The sequence below is a fragment of the Prionailurus viverrinus genome, chromosome C1, assembly GCF_022837055.1.
Source record: "Prionailurus viverrinus isolate Anna chromosome C1, UM_Priviv_1.0, whole genome shotgun sequence".
In the NCBI taxonomy this organism is placed as follows: Eukaryota; Metazoa; Chordata; class Mammalia; order Carnivora; family Felidae; genus Prionailurus; species Prionailurus viverrinus.
Window position 1 is genome coordinate 168,515,554 of NC_062568.1, and position 17,339 is coordinate 168,532,892.

The following is a 17,339-nucleotide window of genomic DNA, read 5'->3' on the forward strand; positions in this document are numbered from 1 at the left end:
AGCTCATGGACCTTGAGATCGTGACCTGGCTGAAGTCGGACGCTTAACCGACTGCGCCACCCAGGCGCCCCTCAAATTCTAGGGACTTTTCACTGGAAAATTCTGTCAAATGTTTAAAAATGAATTAACACCAATTCTACACAGTGTTTCCAAGAAAAATGGAAGAGGAGGAAACACTTGCTGATTCATTTTAAGAAGCTGATGTTACCGATACCAGACCTAGACAGAGACCACAAGAATAATACTGCAGATTAACATCTTTTGTGAGTATAGTCAGAAAAATCCTTAGCAAAATATTAGAAAATAGAATTCAGCAAGATATAAAATAGAATTATACCATAATCAAATGTTGTTTATTTCAGGGATAAAGCTGGTTCAATATTCAAAAATTAATCAATGAAATCCTTATTGACAGCCTAAAGAAGAAAAATCACAATCATCTCAATCTGTGCAAAAAAAGCATTTGACTGATTCAACACCCATTATGATAACTTTTTCCTCAGAAAAACAGGAATAGAGAGGAACTTCCTCAACTTGAAAAAAAGCATTTGCAAAAAAGCCAACCGCTAACATGATGCTTAATGGAGAGGTACTGAATACTTTCTCCCTGAGATTGGCAACAAGGCAAGGATGTCCACTCTTAACCGCACCTATTCAACATTTCCTAGAAGTTCTAGCCAATGCAATAAGTCAAGAAAAGGAAATGAATGGTATACAAATCAAAGAATTAAACTGTCCTTATTTGCAGATCACAGGATTGTCTAGGTAGAAAATCCCAAGGAATTTCCCCCCCCAAAAAAAAAAATTCATAGAACTGGTAAATGAATTCAATAAGGTAACGGGATACAAAATGGACATTAAAAAAATCCTATTTCTATATCCTAGCAATGGACACAATAAAATCAGAAAATTTCATAACATTTACAATTTCTCAAGGAAGATAAACACTTAGACTTAAATCTAACAAGATGTTACAAGACCATCCCCTCTGGGGTGCATAGCTCAACACATAGCTCCAAGCCTTTCTGAGGCTTTGCCCTTTTGTATAGAACTGGGGTAAGCAGGGTTTAAGCTTTTCTAGAAGCTCTGCAGAATTGTCCTCAGAGGTTATTTAGACCAGCCATTCAGACTGTGCTTCCTGAGGAGTACTAGAAACCCTTGAGGATAACATTAATAAGAGTTCTACCCATCATTGTGGGTGCTATTCGATTTAAGTGAATGAATCATGGCCGGAAGGAAGTTTGAAGGCCATTTGCTAACTGAATGACCTTGGGAAAGTAATGTCACTCTCTGGGCATCTGCTTCCTCATTAGTGAAATGTATCACTGGTGATCACTGTACGAATTAAGTGAAATCACGCATTTACACAGTTAGCTTAGTGCCTGCTATCTGTAAGTGTAAAAACTATTAGCCACTGCTGCTTCTTGTTTCTGTATACTAGTAATAGTGCTCTCACCTCCTGGTTTTCCAAGGCCACACAGAGAGCACGTGGAGAAAAAGCCAAAGGCTGTGGTCATTTTATGGTACGGGCCGTTGGAGGGTGCCAAAGACCATCTTCTGATAGGTTCCTTTTTCCCCAGCTGGGATAAAGATCTTCAGTGGAGAGAGAGGGCTCCAGTGCTGTGGGCTGCATCTTCCTGTTATGTCCTAGTCCCTTCCTAACCCCTCGGGGTACAGTCCTTTGTCCTTTATATTCCTACCTTAGGAGCAAGTTGTGATGGCAAAACTTATCATTGGGGCACCTCCACTTTGGTAAAGAGCATCGTCAGGTTATGAACGCATCATTTACTCCGTGTGTACTTTTGTGTCCTAGCCTTGGCAAGTAAGATTCCTCTGAGCCTCGGTTTCCCCATCTCTAAGACAGGATACTAATATCTCCCCTCTCCCCAGGTGGCAACGAGAAGCAAGAAGATCGTGATTTATTAATTCTTTGAAAAGCAAAAAATAGTAAATAAGTTAGGGGAGGGAAATTATCATTTTTAAAACTGGAAAAGCCATACTTGGAATGGGCATGGAGTAAATTGCATCATAAGCAAATATGATTGTAATGTATTAATGGCTAAACAAAGGTTTTAAAGCAAGCAATAGCAAGGTGTAATACCTTTTGATTCAAAAATCAGTAAAAAGTAAAAGTGTACAGTTACTTATTTTGAAGCACATAGTATTAATCATACGTAGAGAATCTTAGGTCTTTGTTCAGTAGTCACTTGTAGGCAATCCCTAAAGAAAGCCTAGGATTTCATTTCTTTTATCAATGGACTACCTGTGTAGAATGATGATGGCTGAGAAATGCAACATATTGTTTGGTCAGTTTTTTAAACAAAACCTTCAGGACCCTAGCAGCAAGAAAGAAAAGAAAAACAGGGAGAGCCCTACCTATTATGCCCGTATATTCATTAGCAGTAGGGAAAACACTTTTATAGATGACATTTCAAGAAAGAACATTCAAATAAGCAAATTTATCAAAAAAAAACCCATCACTTTTTATACAATGTCTGGTGCTCTGCTAGGTATGTTCCATTTCTTACATCATCTCCTTTAACCTCCCCATTAACTGTGTAAGGAGGTTTCCCATTGACTACCTTTCTCAAATGAGCACACTGAGACTCAAGAAAATGAAGGAGTTTGTCTGCAGTCCCATAGATGGCAAATGGCAGGACTGGGCTCTGAACCCACATTCTTGCCACTCCTTGGCGTTTGCTAATCATTCAGGTTGGGATCACATCACTCAATACGTTCCACAGAACTCTCAGAAACAATCGAAAGGAATTCCAACCTTAGCTGGTGGCCAGTCTCCTCTTTTCAAGAGGTGCTAAGGAGGGGGTGCCTGGGTGGCGCAATCAGTTAAGTGTCCTACTTCAGCTCAGGTCGTGATCTCATAGTTAGTGAGATGGAGCCCTGCATGGGGCTCTGCTCTGACTGGAGCCTGCTTCAGATTCTGTGTCTCCCTCTCTCTCTGCCCCTACCCTGCCTGTGTCCGTCCATCCTCCCTCCCCTCCCTCCCTCTCTCTCAAAAATAAACAATAAAAAAAAAGATACTAAGGAAACAAAACAGTCATAGAGTAAGACACTTATAACTGTGCTATGGAGTTCATTTTGTTGAAGTTAGATTTAGGCTTTTTTTGGGGGGGGGTGGGTCCTTTTTTCCCTTCCAAGTTCCCCTTCTTATGGCTACCACGAAATTTCAGTGCTCTCTCCTAAGCTTTGGGTGCACATCTGTTTACCAAAACAGGACACTGAAAATTGTTTCAAGTGTTTTCACTGACTCTCTATTCCATCCTGGAAATCCCCACATGGATTAAAGCCCTGATCAGTGACCCGAGAGTTTCCCAAACCGTGTAGACAAAGCCTCACACAGATCCGCGTTCTGAAGGCTGAGAAAACTGAGCTCTGCAGTCTTGCGTAATCGCTTGAATCCTGGGTGCTGTACGGAATGGGTGAATACACTGCCTTTGATATAATGTTTTTCGTATTTATTTTAGCAACTTACGAAGTCGAAATTGAAGAACTGCGAAAGGTATTGTTTGCTCTTTTTACCAACTTTATAACTACAACAGGTATACAGAATTGATTGTAAAGTATTTTGTTTTTATGAACAAGGAGAAAAGCCTTTGCTTTTGGTTTTCCCCTGATTCCTGAGGGTTTTCCAAGACTCTAGCTGTTAAGATTCTGTAGCCTAAGGCCTATAATAACAGAGATAGAAAATGTGGAAGGGGGAGAGAATCTGGTCCCAATCCATTCTAAGCCCCTTATCTATGGCGGCCAGCATCAACCGGCCTTTAATAACTGTCCCTTCAGAGAGAGGACTGCTGTGGCACAAGCCAAATGTGCATATCTGTGTTTTCACGAGAATGACCAGCCCTTTGAAGGCACGTTTTCTGGCTCCTCGTGGGCACAGTGTAGGTGCCACCTTGGAACAGCTTGATTAGGGTTCAGGCAGAATCACTGCTGGCCTCAATCCCAGCCCCTGGCTGTGTGATCTTGAACCTCCATTTCCTCACCTGTAAAATAGAGATAATAGAAGTACCCATGGGTGCCTGGGTGGCTCAGTGGGTGAAGCATCCGACTTTGGCTCAGGTCATGATCTCACAGTTTGTGAGTTCGAGCCCCACATAGGGCTCTGTGCTGACAGTTCAGAGCCTGGAGCCGGCTGCGGATTGGGTGTCTCCCTCTCTCTCTCTGCCCCTCCCCTGCTCATACTCTGTCTCTCTCTCTCTCTCTCAAAAATAAATAATCATTTTATGGGGCGCCTGGGTGGCTCGGTTGGTTAAGCATCCGACTTTGGCTCAGGTCATGATCTCACAGTCTGTGAGTTCAAGTCCTGCATCGGGCTCTGTGCTGACAGGTCAGAGCCTGGAGCCTCTTCAGATTCTGTGTCTTTCTCTCTCTCTCTCGCTCTCTCTGCCCCTCCCCCGCTCACACTCTGTTTCTGTCTCTCAAAAATAAATAAACATTAAAAAAAAATTTAAATAATCATATTAAAAATTTTTTTAAAAATAAAAAAGAAGTACCAGCATCTGGGGTCATTATAGGAATGAGAATAAGGTAAATTCAGGTGAACAGTTTAATAGTAAGTGCTGGCTTCTGTTGCAGTCATGAGCCCCAGTTATGTCTGTGTAAAATGTGTATTCTCTGTAAGGACAGGAAGCATATGCCTTGTGGTTACCATATCTTCTGTAGTAGATGCTCAGTAAATAAGGGAGTTCATCATCGCTGGGAGAACTCAGAGTAGGTAAGTGCCTGGCACACAGTAGGTGCTGACTTCATGTTGTGGGTCAGTTAAAGTTTACTCTTTTCTCATTGGTTTCATTTAGTCAAATCTTACATCTTTCTGCTTGCTTTCTTACACTTGCTGCAAAGGACTGTTCGTTAGTGGGTACGCTTTATAGCTAGAAAACTATAAATGATTGTTGTTCTTATTAACCAGGGTAGAACCATTCTGATTTTAATTTTTTTTTTTCAACGTTTATTTATTTTGGGGACAGAGAGAGACAGAGCATGAACGGGGGAGGGGCAGAGAGAGAGGGAGACACAGAATCGGAAACAGGCTCCAGGCTCTGAGCCATCAGCCCAGAGCCCGACGCGGGGCTCAAACTCACGGACCGCGAGATCGTGACCTGGCTGAAGTCGGACGCTCAACCGACTGCGCCACCCAGGCGCCCCTGATTTTAAAAAGCTTCCGGAAACAAACCAAAAAAAAACTGGCGTCAGTTATCTGGCAGCATCACCAAATGATAAACTTTCCTGCACAGGTGAAATCCATAAATAGCTAAATCGATTCAAAATTTAAAAAGCTTGAAAGTATTTTTAACTTTGAAGTCTTAACTTAGAGACATGAATTGTGTTCACTCAGTATTCGTTTTTATTTATTTTGAGTGAGAGAGGGAGGGAGGGCGGGAGAGGGAGAGAAAGCACAAGCAGGAGAGGCCCAGAGAGAAGGAGAGACAGAATCTCAGGCAGGCTCCACACCATCAGTGCAGAGCCCGATGTGGGGCTCGAACTCATGAACCGTGAGATCGTGCCGTGAGCCAAGATCAAGAGTCGGATGCTTAACCCACTGCACCACCCAGGCGCCCCTGTTGATCTCAGTATTCTTAACTGGGTGGGTGGAATCTGACTTCACCTTTTCTTGATGACATGGAATCCTCTGGAACATAATGGACTGAGTGGGCATAGTTCACGCTTTTCTTGGTGAAATGCTTTTGGGCCCTTGTTAGGTGTTCGGAGCTAGATCCCTTCACATCCGACCACCACAAGGGTGTTTGCTGTCTCCTGTCGGACAGTTAGGATTTCTTTGTCAATACCTTTGTGTCTGGAAGGGAGTCTTTCACGTGGAAAAGCACGTGCCGAGTCCTTACTGTGTGTCAGGCACTGGTGCAAATGTGGGAGCACTTAATCCTCAGTGTTCCCCGCAGAGGTAGTATCTCTGCTTCATTTCCCAGGTGAGAACTCAAGGCTCAGAGAGAGAAAACAACCTGTGAGTAACGCAGCAGAGGTCCGTCTGACGTGTTATTTTACCTGTGCTGCCATCCAGTTTGTTAGAATTCTATGGAAAATTGGGGTGCCTGGGTGGCGCAGTCGGTTAAGCGTCCGACTTCAGCCAGGTCACGGTCTCGTGGTCCGTGGGTTCGAGCCCTGCGTCGGGCTCTGGGCTGATGGCTCAGAGCCTGGAGCCTGTTTCCGATTCTGTGTCTCCCTCTCTCTCTGCCCCTCCCCCGTTCATGCTCTGTCTCTCTCTGTCCCAAAAATAAATAAAAAACGTTGAAAAAAAAAAAAAAAGAAAAGAAAAACCAGTAGTCCTGAATGAAGGCTTGTGGGGTTACCCTCAAAGGAGGGTAAATGAGCTATGAGGCTGGTCTTGGTGGCAGCATTTTCGAGGCTTAGATATTTTCTGTTTGCTTCAGTATTCTCGTCTAGATTCAGAATAATGAATGAATCAGATCTGTGTGACGACTGAATAAACGAGGAGCTCTGTTGTGGTCACTGGGACGTAATTTTAACAGAGCCAAATCTAGATCATATGACAGCTGACTTTGGATCAAGGTGGGGCACGACCAGCAAGGGAGAGTCCCCAGCATGGCTTACATACTCAGTAACCACTTCTGCCCACTGAAACATTGCCCCAATATCCCAAGCACATATTTCCTCAAGTGACCAGAAAGTCGTTCCTCTACAGAGGCCTTCCGGGAAAAAGCATGCAGAGGACAATGAGTTCTTCTAAGCAAATTACACATTTCTTCTGGCGTGTGCCGTAGCTTTGGGGGTGCTTGTTTTCCTCTCATGGTTCCTGGAAATTTCTGTTGTCCGTGTCTGCCTTTGCTGTGTCCTCGGGCCTCACCTCATCTTTTGCTCAAGTCTCTAATGGGCTGTAACCAAACAACAAAGGCATGGTTTGGATTGATTTATGAAAATGACCAGTTTCCTCTTTACTTTCAGCCTTGGAAGAGTGGTCTCCGTGGAGAATTTAGGTGAGTTTTACCTTCAAATGGAAAAACATTTATCCAACCACTGACCCTCTGATGACTGAACTAGTTTTCCTCAATGGCCAGCTGGGCAAACTGGCCTGGTTCAGCCTCCCTCGTGCCCCGCAAGGTGCCTGGTACAGAGAAGGTGCTCAGGGCTCCTGCACGGCCTTTGCCTCCTGCCTTGTTCTAGCCCACGCCAAACTCATCAGCAAACACTTACTGAGACCCCCACGTCACTAGCCAGTCACTTTCTAACTGCGGGGACTGCAGCAGTGGTGCGATATGACCACTACCCTCAGGGGCTCCTGGGTTGTGGGAGTCACACAAATAGGCATAAAATGATCACGTGACTCCCCAAGACCTTAGTTTCCAAAATCCAGCGTGCTGTTTCGAGTCTCTGTGCCTTTACTCCCCAACTTGATGATCTGGCAAACATCGACCATCAGACACCCCTCCTGTAAGAAGCCTTCCCAATTCCCCTCCTTCAGAGAGAAGTACCTAGCCCCTTCCCTGTAAGGTCACAAGTTGGCGCTGACATCGCTGTATGTCATTTATTTGCTAACATGCCAGTTCATCCTCACTCTCCTCTACCTCCTTCCCATCGGAGCTCCTTGTGAGGAGGGCCCATGTTGTCTTGTTCTTGGTATTGCTAAAACCTCTTTTACTGGTGGGTTCAGAGCACGGTCTTGGCAAAGGCATTACTGGCCTCTTACCCGCCTCTTCAGAGTCTGTGTCTGTCACTCTTCCCCTGAAGTTATTTTTAATACATTAGGGTAAACACGGTCAGTGAACTCTGGAGAAGTATCAAAATTTTCTGACCGAGGATACGAACGCAAGCAACGGATCATAGGGGAAGCCTGTTTCGTGTTTCTCCTTGAGTTCTGGCCTGCCTGCCTCAATTCATGGTCCCCATAATTACCCTGGTGCTGGGCACTTGGTAAGCACATGTCGAGTGATTCATTCAATGTTTATTGAGCTTTACCTCTGTTCAGATGCCGCTAGATTCTGAAGTACAAAAATGAATAGAATATATTCTCTGCCTTTGGTTCAAGACGGGAGTGGAGGCCAGAATGGTTGGGGGTCAGGAGCTATTTGGAGGCAGATGACCACATAAGTAGGACTTTGCAATATACTATAATCACTGCTACGAGGTTATAGAAGCCCAGAGATGAGGCTCTGGGCCCCCTTTCTTGAAGAGTTGACAGTTGAGTTGATTCTTGAAAGACCTGTAGGAATTGGCCAGGTGAAAATGTCGGAATGTATGTTCCAGGCCCAAGGAAAAGTAGGAGCAAAGACATACTGTTCAACAGTGAGGCTGGTCCAGGAATCCACAAACAAAGATCAGGCCCGAGCATAAGGTGCAGTGTGGGAGCAGCAGGAACGAAGCCAGGGGCACGTACAGAGCGGGATCCAGGAGGGCCCACGCTGTCTATTTGCCATTTAGACCAGCCCCATCCGATGGAACTATAAGGCAAACCACAGATGTCATTTAAGAGTTTTCTAGTAGCCGTATGTTAAAAAGTAAAAAGAGGGGCGCCTGGGTGGCGCAGTCGGTTAAGCGTCCGACTTCAGCCAGGTCACGATCTCGCGGTCCGGGAGTTCGCCCCGCGTCGGGCTCTGGGCTGATGGCTCAGAGCCTGGAGCCTGTTTCCGATTCTGTGTCTCCCTCTCTCTCTGCCCCTCCCCCGTTCATGCTCTGTCTCTCTCTGTCCCAAAAATAAATAAAAAACGTTGAAAAAAATTTTTTTAAAAATAAAAAGTAATGGGGCGCCTGGGTGGCGCAGTCGGTTAAGCGTCCGACTTCAGCCAGGTCACGATCTCGCGGTCCGTGAGTTCGAGCCCCGCGTCGGGCTCTGGGCTGATGGCTCGGAGCCTGGAGCCTGTTTCCGATTCTGTGTCTCCCTCTCTCTCTGCCCCTCCCCCGTTCATGCTCTGTCTCTCTCTGTCCCAAAAATAAATAAAAACGTTAAAAAAAAAAAAAAAAAAGAATACATGACACATAAAAAAAAAAAAGAAAAAAAAATAAAAATAAAAAGTAAAAAGAAACAGGTGAAATTAATGTATTTCATTGATCCCAGTACACCAAAATATTCTTTCAACATGTAATCGATACTGAGGTATTTTATAGTATTGTATTCATGCCAAGTCTTCAAGATCCAAATATGTTTTATACTTCCAGCTCATTTTGAACCTGATACATTTCAAGTGCTCCAGAGCCACACCTGGATAGTAGTCACTATTGGCTGGCACAGATTTAGACTTTATACTATAGATCGGGGGGAATTACAAGTTTCAAAGCAGGGATAACATACCCCATTTCCTTACAGTCTCCCTAGAAGTCACAATACCGAATTGGATTTGATAACCATTTATGGAGGTCCAGTTGTGTAGAAAGTACCAGACAAGGGCCTGAGGGACAGGAAGATAGGTTACAAAGGACATAATGTCAACAAGGCAGGTAATGCTTCAGGAGAAATACCAGCAGTGTGCGGTGAGAACATGAGAATCGGGTACTTCTGACATAGCAAATGCTTCCATGAAGAAAAGTACACCGAGAATTATTGAGGGCCCATTATGTGCTCTGAACAGTGCTAGGCTTTCAACATTTTTATCACATTTCATTCTCATGGTAACCATGGAGATTGGCACCGTGACCATTCATTTATAAATGATACAATTTGATTTTTTAGACAGGTAAGTCTTAGACTTTCGGAAAGGGGGATGGTGGGGATTAGAACCCAGCCCTCCTTCACAGCCCCTGATCATCACAGAACTAGCATATGGCCTTAATGGTGGGCGTGAGTGCTCAGTTATGAGATGCATGAAGGAAAGAAACTCCTTAAAACTCTTGCCGTTGTCGTTCAGAACAGCGCTCTCTCTGGTGCTTTTCCTCCCTTGGTGGCCCCTCTCTGATTTTCTTTGAGGGCTCCTCTCCTTCTGCCTTCCATATAATTGTGGCTGTAAATCTAGTTCACTATGCCAGAAGCAGAAGTTCTCATATGGGTGTTGATGTTCTCCAGCATTCTGTCCCTTGGTCCTCTGTCCCGGTTCTTCATGACACCGTCCACCCTGCCTCTCTTACACTCCCTCCGGTGCAGCTGCCATCTGTATTCTTGTGCACGGCGGTCATTCGTTTCCTTCGGGAGTACTAAGTACCGCTCTGTGCCAGGATTGTGCTATTGCCGCCATGGATTACACGGCACTCGTGCTGGGGTACAGAAATCACAGAGCTCTGCCTCCTTGTAACTTGTTAGTTTATAAGGCAAAGTGAACGAACTGGAGGCAGATCCATAGACAATGGGTTAAGGTACAAGATGGAAGGACACATTATTGGGGCAGCAGATAAGAAGGTAGGACTGGGAGAATCAGGAAAGGATTCTTGGAGGTAAGATTCAGAGAAATTCAGACACATTGAGAACAAATTGCCGCCATGTTTTCCAGCAATAGAAGACGTGGAAGGCATGTCTGATAAGGGAAATAGTAAATAAAAAGGGAGATTTGCAGGGCACCTGGGTGACTGTCGGTTAAGCATCGGACTCTAGACTTCAGTTCGGGTCATGATCTCATGGTCGTGAGATCGAGCCCCGTGTTAGGGTCTGCGTTGACTTCACGGAGCCTGCTTGGGGTCCCTCCCCCCAGCCCCCCGCCAAAAAAAAAAAAGAAAAAACTTAAAAAGATAAAAGGAAGAACTGCTTCAACTAGGCTGGTAGGTCTGGGGAATGTGAGAGTCTAGAGCAAAAGTGGAGGGAAGGAGCAGAGGGAGACGAGGTTGGAAAGAAAGGTTGCGGTAAGATCACAGTGGGCTTATATTTTATCCTATAGTCAATGGCGAGTTCCTAGGGAGATTTTAAGCAGGGATTCGTTCTGGCATTGACTGGAGCAGAGAGAAACTCAACGAGATGATCTAATGGGTGACCTGATCCTCATCTTAGAAGAAGGTGGGGAGAGAAGAGGGATTATTGATGTCTGTTTAAATTCATGTTTTCCATTCATTTCATTGAAGTGGGGGGGGGGGCACACTGTGATCTAAACACTCTAAACCTGACTTTTTCCCTCCTATCTCTTCACCTCTAAGCCCTACACATGAAGATGAAGGTAAAAAAGAGAAGGAAAAGGAGCTGTGTGAATTGGAACCTCGAAAACCAGAAAGGGATCTACCTTCAAGCCGTCTTTTCGAGGTATCCGTGTTCTAGGGTTCCGGGCCAAACAGAACAGTCCAGCCATGTTGTAGGAGCAGTTCATGGAGGGACCTTTCCGAGGCTGTGACAGCAGCTGCCCAGAGTCAGAAGACGCAGTGGGTGTTGGGTGTTTTACCAAAGAAATGAACGTGACCGTAACACAGAGCTCTAGCCTTGGATTTCCCACTCAGTAGTCCTGAAGCAGGCCTTAGGAGACGGGCTGGGACTATGGTGGATTCAGCCAAGTGCCCTGGGGGCAAGACGTAAAGGGACAGCCATTCGGGTGCTCTGCCCTGCAAAAGAAGGAGCCTGGAGGAGGGGCCTCCTTCAGGCGTGTACTCCAGCCTAAAACAACTTCCTTTCTCAGCTAGGCCATCTCATGTGGAAAAGAAAAAGAAATAATCTGTACCCAGTTATCGTCTTCAGCCCCATCCTGATTCTGTCTCGGTAGTGATGATAAAAAGAAGTAATGTGCGTAAAAGTGCTTGGTAAACCCTAGGCTACCATAAAAATGAAAGGTGTTGTTAGTTATTACCTGTCCGCAAATATCACCTATATGCATATCTCTGTATCCATTTGACACTGTCCCCTTCAGAACAGCTGGAGTGGTCAGAGGCCTCGACAGTTGCTACCACCTCGGCAGTTGTACCGCTCAGAACATTCTAAGAACCTATTTGAGATGTGCCTACCTTATGACCTCAGATCGTTTCAGTTCCATCTGCAGGGCTTGGATGAATCCAACAGCTTGTCGGTGTCGTGGGCCTGGAGACCCAGGCTGGCCGGGTTGTATGTTTATAGGGTGTCACAAAGCAGCGTAATTCAAGGAAGAAATAAGTCACAAATTATGAAAGGCAGGGACCAGAGTTAGGGGGGCGGCATTGCACATGAGGCCGGAGAGAGGGCAAGCCCGTAAGTGGGCGAGGAGGCCGAGGTCAGGAAGGGGTTAATCAGGAGCATGCAAAAGGCAATAAGGGGAACAAGGTTAGGGATACCGACCGCGAAAGAGCAAAAGCAGGGATTTGTTCTTCATCCGTGCTGGCTGTTTGACGAGAGCCAGGTATGGGTCAGGCCACCACTAAAGGGACATATTCCTGCTTTCCGAGAGTGGATTTGAGTTTGGGAATCAAAAGTATTTGGATTCCGTTACATAAACGTGGTGGGTGGAGTAGCAGTGGTGTTCGGGGTCAGATGTAAATGGTAAATCAGTGAAAACATAATTTGTGGCTCAAACCGAGCCTCCTCAGAAGCATTCCCAAGGACAGCCCGAGGGGAGCCCTGCCCCACTTTATTAGGGGCCACAGCGAAGGAAGGCAGTTCCACGAAGTTCCACGAAGGAAGGCACATGTGTGAAACTGACTTTCTTCCCTGTCATTTTCCCCCATTAAAAACTTCACTCTTGGCTGTGTGACTTAAAAGAATGCCCCTCCTTGTACTGGCCTTTGAGTTGGCCCACGTCCCACCAAGACCTGGGGAGACCCCATCCTTTATATCTGTTAAAAAGGTCAGCTTTTTCCCAGTTACTCTCAGAGGTTATTGTCCTGGTCAAGCCTCCCGCCCACTTGCAGCCGGAAGGACCGGAAGGACCGTAATCTCCTCTCCCACTGTCGTCTGACAGATGGCCAGAAATGCTGTAATTCCCCTTGGTCCTTCCAGGGCCTCTTCCTGGTAATCCATCCAGATCTTTCTGAAATGCACATCCGCTCGGGTTGCTGCCCGAGGCTCAGTGGAGCCCACAGGCGGCCTCGCCCACAAGACCCTGCATCACTCAGCCTCATTCTGTCCCATCTTTCACCTCTTTTTTCCCCCTCTTCCTTTCACTCCGCCCTCAGCGTCAGCCTCCATACTCTGGTCTGAGGACACTAACCCTTGACCAGACCCCCGTGGCTTTGCTCGTGCTGATTTGCACATCGGGTCTTCTTATATCCCCTCAGTCGATCTCTTACTTACATTTTAAAATGCGCTTTAATGAGACCTGCTTTGGAAGTCTTCCCCCACCCTGTCTCCAGCCTAGAGAACTGACCTCCCCTCCTCTGCTTCCGTCTCAGTGAACAATACAACTGTAAATAGCACTGGCCCCGTGGTACCTTAATTGTTCCTGTGCATCGTCTCCGTGATCGCTGTAGAGGCCACCCTGCCCATTGTATCAATCACCAGAACTCAGCGTTGGTGTCTGACAAACCCTGGAGGGAGGAGGGGTGAAAGGAAGTGAGGAGGAACAGAAAAATGGCAGGTGGGAAGATGAAATGTCAGGCCGAAGGAACACAGCATCCCTCGGTGGTCAAGAGAACGGGGCTGTGAGCTCAAGCCCTGCCCTGGTTGACTATTAGCTGTGAGACCAGAGGCCAGTTATTTAACCTTTCTAAACTCTTTATCGCATGGACTAATATTTTCCTAATGGGGTGTCATGGGGATGAGGTGAGATTAAATATAGGAAGAGCCTGCTTTGTCGGTGCTGTGTTTCATGCTGGTTGCCTCCAGGCGGGGGTGGGGGCTGCCTCTGTGCCGGGCCTTCGGTGACCATTCAGAGGCGAGCCAAAGACACTGTATGCATCCTTGTGAAACTTAGTCTAGGGAGACTGCGTTCAGTACCATAAGAGATCATTACTATCCGTGAGAAATGAATGAATGAACAGCACAAGTCAGTGAAACACAGAGCAGGTAAATCCGAATTCAGCAGCACTCTCCCCGTTGCGTGCGTTTAGGGAGCTGCCTCTGGAGGGATGCTGGGAAGAAACAAGGTGATGAAGGTCCACGGAGGCAGCAGGAGCCCGCTGCCCGGGAAACAGGACACTGGGAGCATCATCGCTGTCCAGACAAAGCCCCGCCCCCATGACCCAAAGCTGGCCAGACACTCCTTAAGCCACGGTAAGTTGTGTTCTTCCTGGTTCTCTTCACCGTCACCACATGATTCTAAAGTTGTGCGTGTCCACGATTGTAGATTAGTTTATAAATATTGAACATCTGTTATGTACCGGGTAACTCGCCCTAGTGACACGGGTATGCAGATCATGGAAAGAGCACTGGATGTAGAAGGAGACCAGAGTTCAAATCTCACTGGCTACGTAAGAAATAACTTCATATTCCTGCAGTGTTGCTTCATGCATAAAAAGGGCTCATACTGTGGACCTCACAGGGGTTTTGTCAGGGCCAGATCTGACCGTATGTCACATAATAGGTGCTCAGCAAATACTTTCTTTGTGTGTCTGCCAGCTCCTGTTGTTTTTTTGTGGGCCAAAATAATTGACACAGTATGATATCATTAGCTGACTTTATTTAGGTTGTGTTTTACTTCATGTTAGTCAAGACTCTTGATTATAGGTAACAATGATCACATCATATTGTGTTAAGCAAAAAAAAAAAGAGGAGGCTCACTTTGAGGAAAGTCTGGCCATGGTGGGATCCGCGTCCGCAGATAGAATACAAAGACTCAATATTACTTCTTCTCCTCTTGGCTTTTCCCCCTCTGGCATGGCTCCATTTTCAGACAAATCCTACCCTTCCGGAGGCGAGATGGCTTCTAGCGTTAACAGGCTTATACCCTATCCTCTTGGGAACCCCAGGGGAACACTAGAAATTGTAACCTTCTCAGCCATTAGGAGAAAAGGCCCAGATCTGGGTTTACTGGCTCCGATTGGGTCACATGTCATCACTGATCCAGCCATCACGAATGGGAGCTATGATGCTGTGGTTGGCCCAGCCTGTGCCATAAACTCACCCCTGGAGCTGGGGGCAGAGTCACTTCTACCAAAACTGAGTAACTCAGATTGAAGGATTTCCCAAACAAAAGGAAAGGGCTGTTACCGGGGAGAAAAAGAAGATAGCAGGTAGACAAAACAGGTGTCTGCTCCAGCCCAATAAACCATGGCAAACCACTGACATTTCACATGTTACAAATCAGTTATGAGAAGAATAAAAACACAGTGATCACGAGATGGACTCAGGGCCCCTTAAAATCTGCCTTTGGACTAGTTGGCCACATCCCTGCATACTCTGCTCTATTCTGTATTTCCCAAGTCACGTGTTTAAATGCCCCTGTAATTTTGCCCAGTCTCTGTCTGGAATTCTCTACCTAATTCTCTACCTCCTGATGTCCTAGGCATCCTTCAAGATCTGTCTTAAAAGTCACTTCTTGGGACGCCTGGGTGGCTCAGTCGGTTAGGCAGCTGACTTCAGCTCAGGTCGTGATCTCGCGGTCTGTGGGTTCGAGCCCCGGGTCGGGCTCTGTGCTGACAGCTCAGAGCCTGGAGCCTGCTTCGGATTCTGTGTCTCCCTCTCTCTCTGCCCCTCCCCTGCATGCTCTCTGTCTCTTTCTCAAATAATAAACATTAAAGAAAAAAAATTTTTTTAAAAAGTCACTTCTTCTGAAGTCTCCCTTACTTCAGTCCATCCTCCTCTTCCCTGCTCTCCAGGGACATAATTCCTCACTCCTCTCTGATTCCATCACATGAAAACAGCAACCGAACATTTCCACATTAGGCTTTTAGAGTGAAGCAGTTCTAGGACCCAGGACCACTATATGCTAATCCCATAACCTTGGGAAGTTTATGGACTTTCATATGCAAATGGGAATAATATGCCTTATTTTCCAAGGCCCACTTATCAATGCACATAAAGTATCTAGTTAGCGTGCTCAATTAGTGTTAGTTCTCTTCGTTTATTTCCTCATCTAAAAAAAGCAGAGCATCCCTTACGTTACAATTCATGGGCTATGTGTCTGTCTCCCATGGTACACGGTGGGCACCACGCGATCAGAGACCATGTGGTATTTTTCTCTGTATTTCTGCAACCTGGTACAGTGTCTCGCACACTGGAGAACCTCCGACAAAATGTTGTGAAAGGAAGGAATAAAAGAAGAAATCCAACTTTAGCGCGACTGTGGTAGATTGGACAACCTGAATAATTGTCTCGACTAAGACAAGTAAAGGTTACATTTTTGGAAGATGTATTAAAGTATCACAGAACTGATATAAAAAGAAAGCATCCGCATATCTGCAGGAACCGGGAGCCCTGGAAGGTGAATGCCAGAGCTACACTTGGCCTGAGGGTTTTTATTGAGCTCCGAATCCCTTGAGCCCCTGTTTTGACTGAGTGTTACGCAGAGGACAGGAGCTATATCCCGGGGCCTGCCCCGAGTGAGCTTATAATAGGAGACTCCTGTATAACGTCAGGACCTCAAAGGATTATGTGCACATAGAATGAATGAGACTCTGCCCATAGTTTAAAATGCTGTATTGTGTTCTTATAAATGTGTTATAAAAGGCTAGATCTCAAATGTTACGAACATGATAAATTTTTTTTTCAAAAATAAATGTGACAACAGGGGGGAAAAAAAGACATTTCTGGTGATATTAATGACACATGAGAAAGCACAGAGTTGGCATAAAATCAAAACCATGCCTTGAGAAGTGGGTAGACTGAATTTGGAGTCTAGCAAAAAAAAAAAAAAAGAGAGGAAGACAAGTTGAAGTTAATAAAAGAGTTAAAGGAGAGCCCTGAATAGGGGGCTGAAAGCTGTTTTCACGCAATTATGGACTGCCCACGAGGAGTCACTATAGATTTGAGGATTATGCCGTGAAGAAAACAGTGCAAAGAAGATTATTCTGAGTAATCTGTACATAACGCGCAGGCCGCGAAAGCACAAAGGGAGTCGCTGGGTCCATTAATGGCTCTTTGCATTACTTGTTTCAATAGCATAAAATGCTTAGTCAAGGAGAGTGGGCAGGAAAACAGAAAATTTTGAGAAGAAAAAGACAATGGCGTGTCTTTTCTATACTCCTATGCAAATAGGCCTCTTGTAAAAAACGAACAAACTAAAAAAAAGTATTGCTTCTTGGGGATGAAAACAAAATTAACAAAGCCTAAACCCCAGGGAGCCGAAACGTGTCCGTTTTGACCCTGGTGCTGGCTGAAGGGAAAAAAAAAAGAAAAGATTCCCATGAGCTGATCTTCTTGCCCACCTGCAGTTCAAATCCCCACTACTATGTGTGTGGTCCAGAGGAAACCCAATTTAGTCTAATGTGTATCAACTTGTGAGCCCTCCCAGATCACTGCTGGAAGCACACAAAATCCTCTTTGATGCAGCCTCCTTCCATCCTAGGTTTCAAGTAATTCCCCAATGTATCCTTTTAAAAATTAACAGTTCATAGGCCACAATTACTAAACACACAAGCAAACAAGTCACGGTGATTGGAGACCA

The 17,339-nt window shown here is 45.6% G+C and overlaps 1 protein-coding gene across 1 annotated transcript in view; it reads left to right on the plus strand.

The window, feature by feature from the left end:
- FYB2 (FYN binding protein 2) overlaps positions 1-17,339 on the plus strand; it is a 129,107-nt gene that overhangs the window by 79,320 nt on the left and 32,448 nt on the right. Inside the window, exons 6-9 of the mRNA XM_047870744.1 lie at positions 3,483-3,517; positions 6,937-6,968; positions 11,041-11,143; positions 13,846-14,008. Coding sequence (XP_047726700.1) covers positions 3,483-3,517; positions 6,937-6,968; positions 11,041-11,143; positions 13,846-14,008 — 333 coding nt within the window. The remainder of the gene's footprint in view (positions 1-3,482; positions 3,518-6,936; positions 6,969-11,040; positions 11,144-13,845; positions 14,009-17,339) is intronic.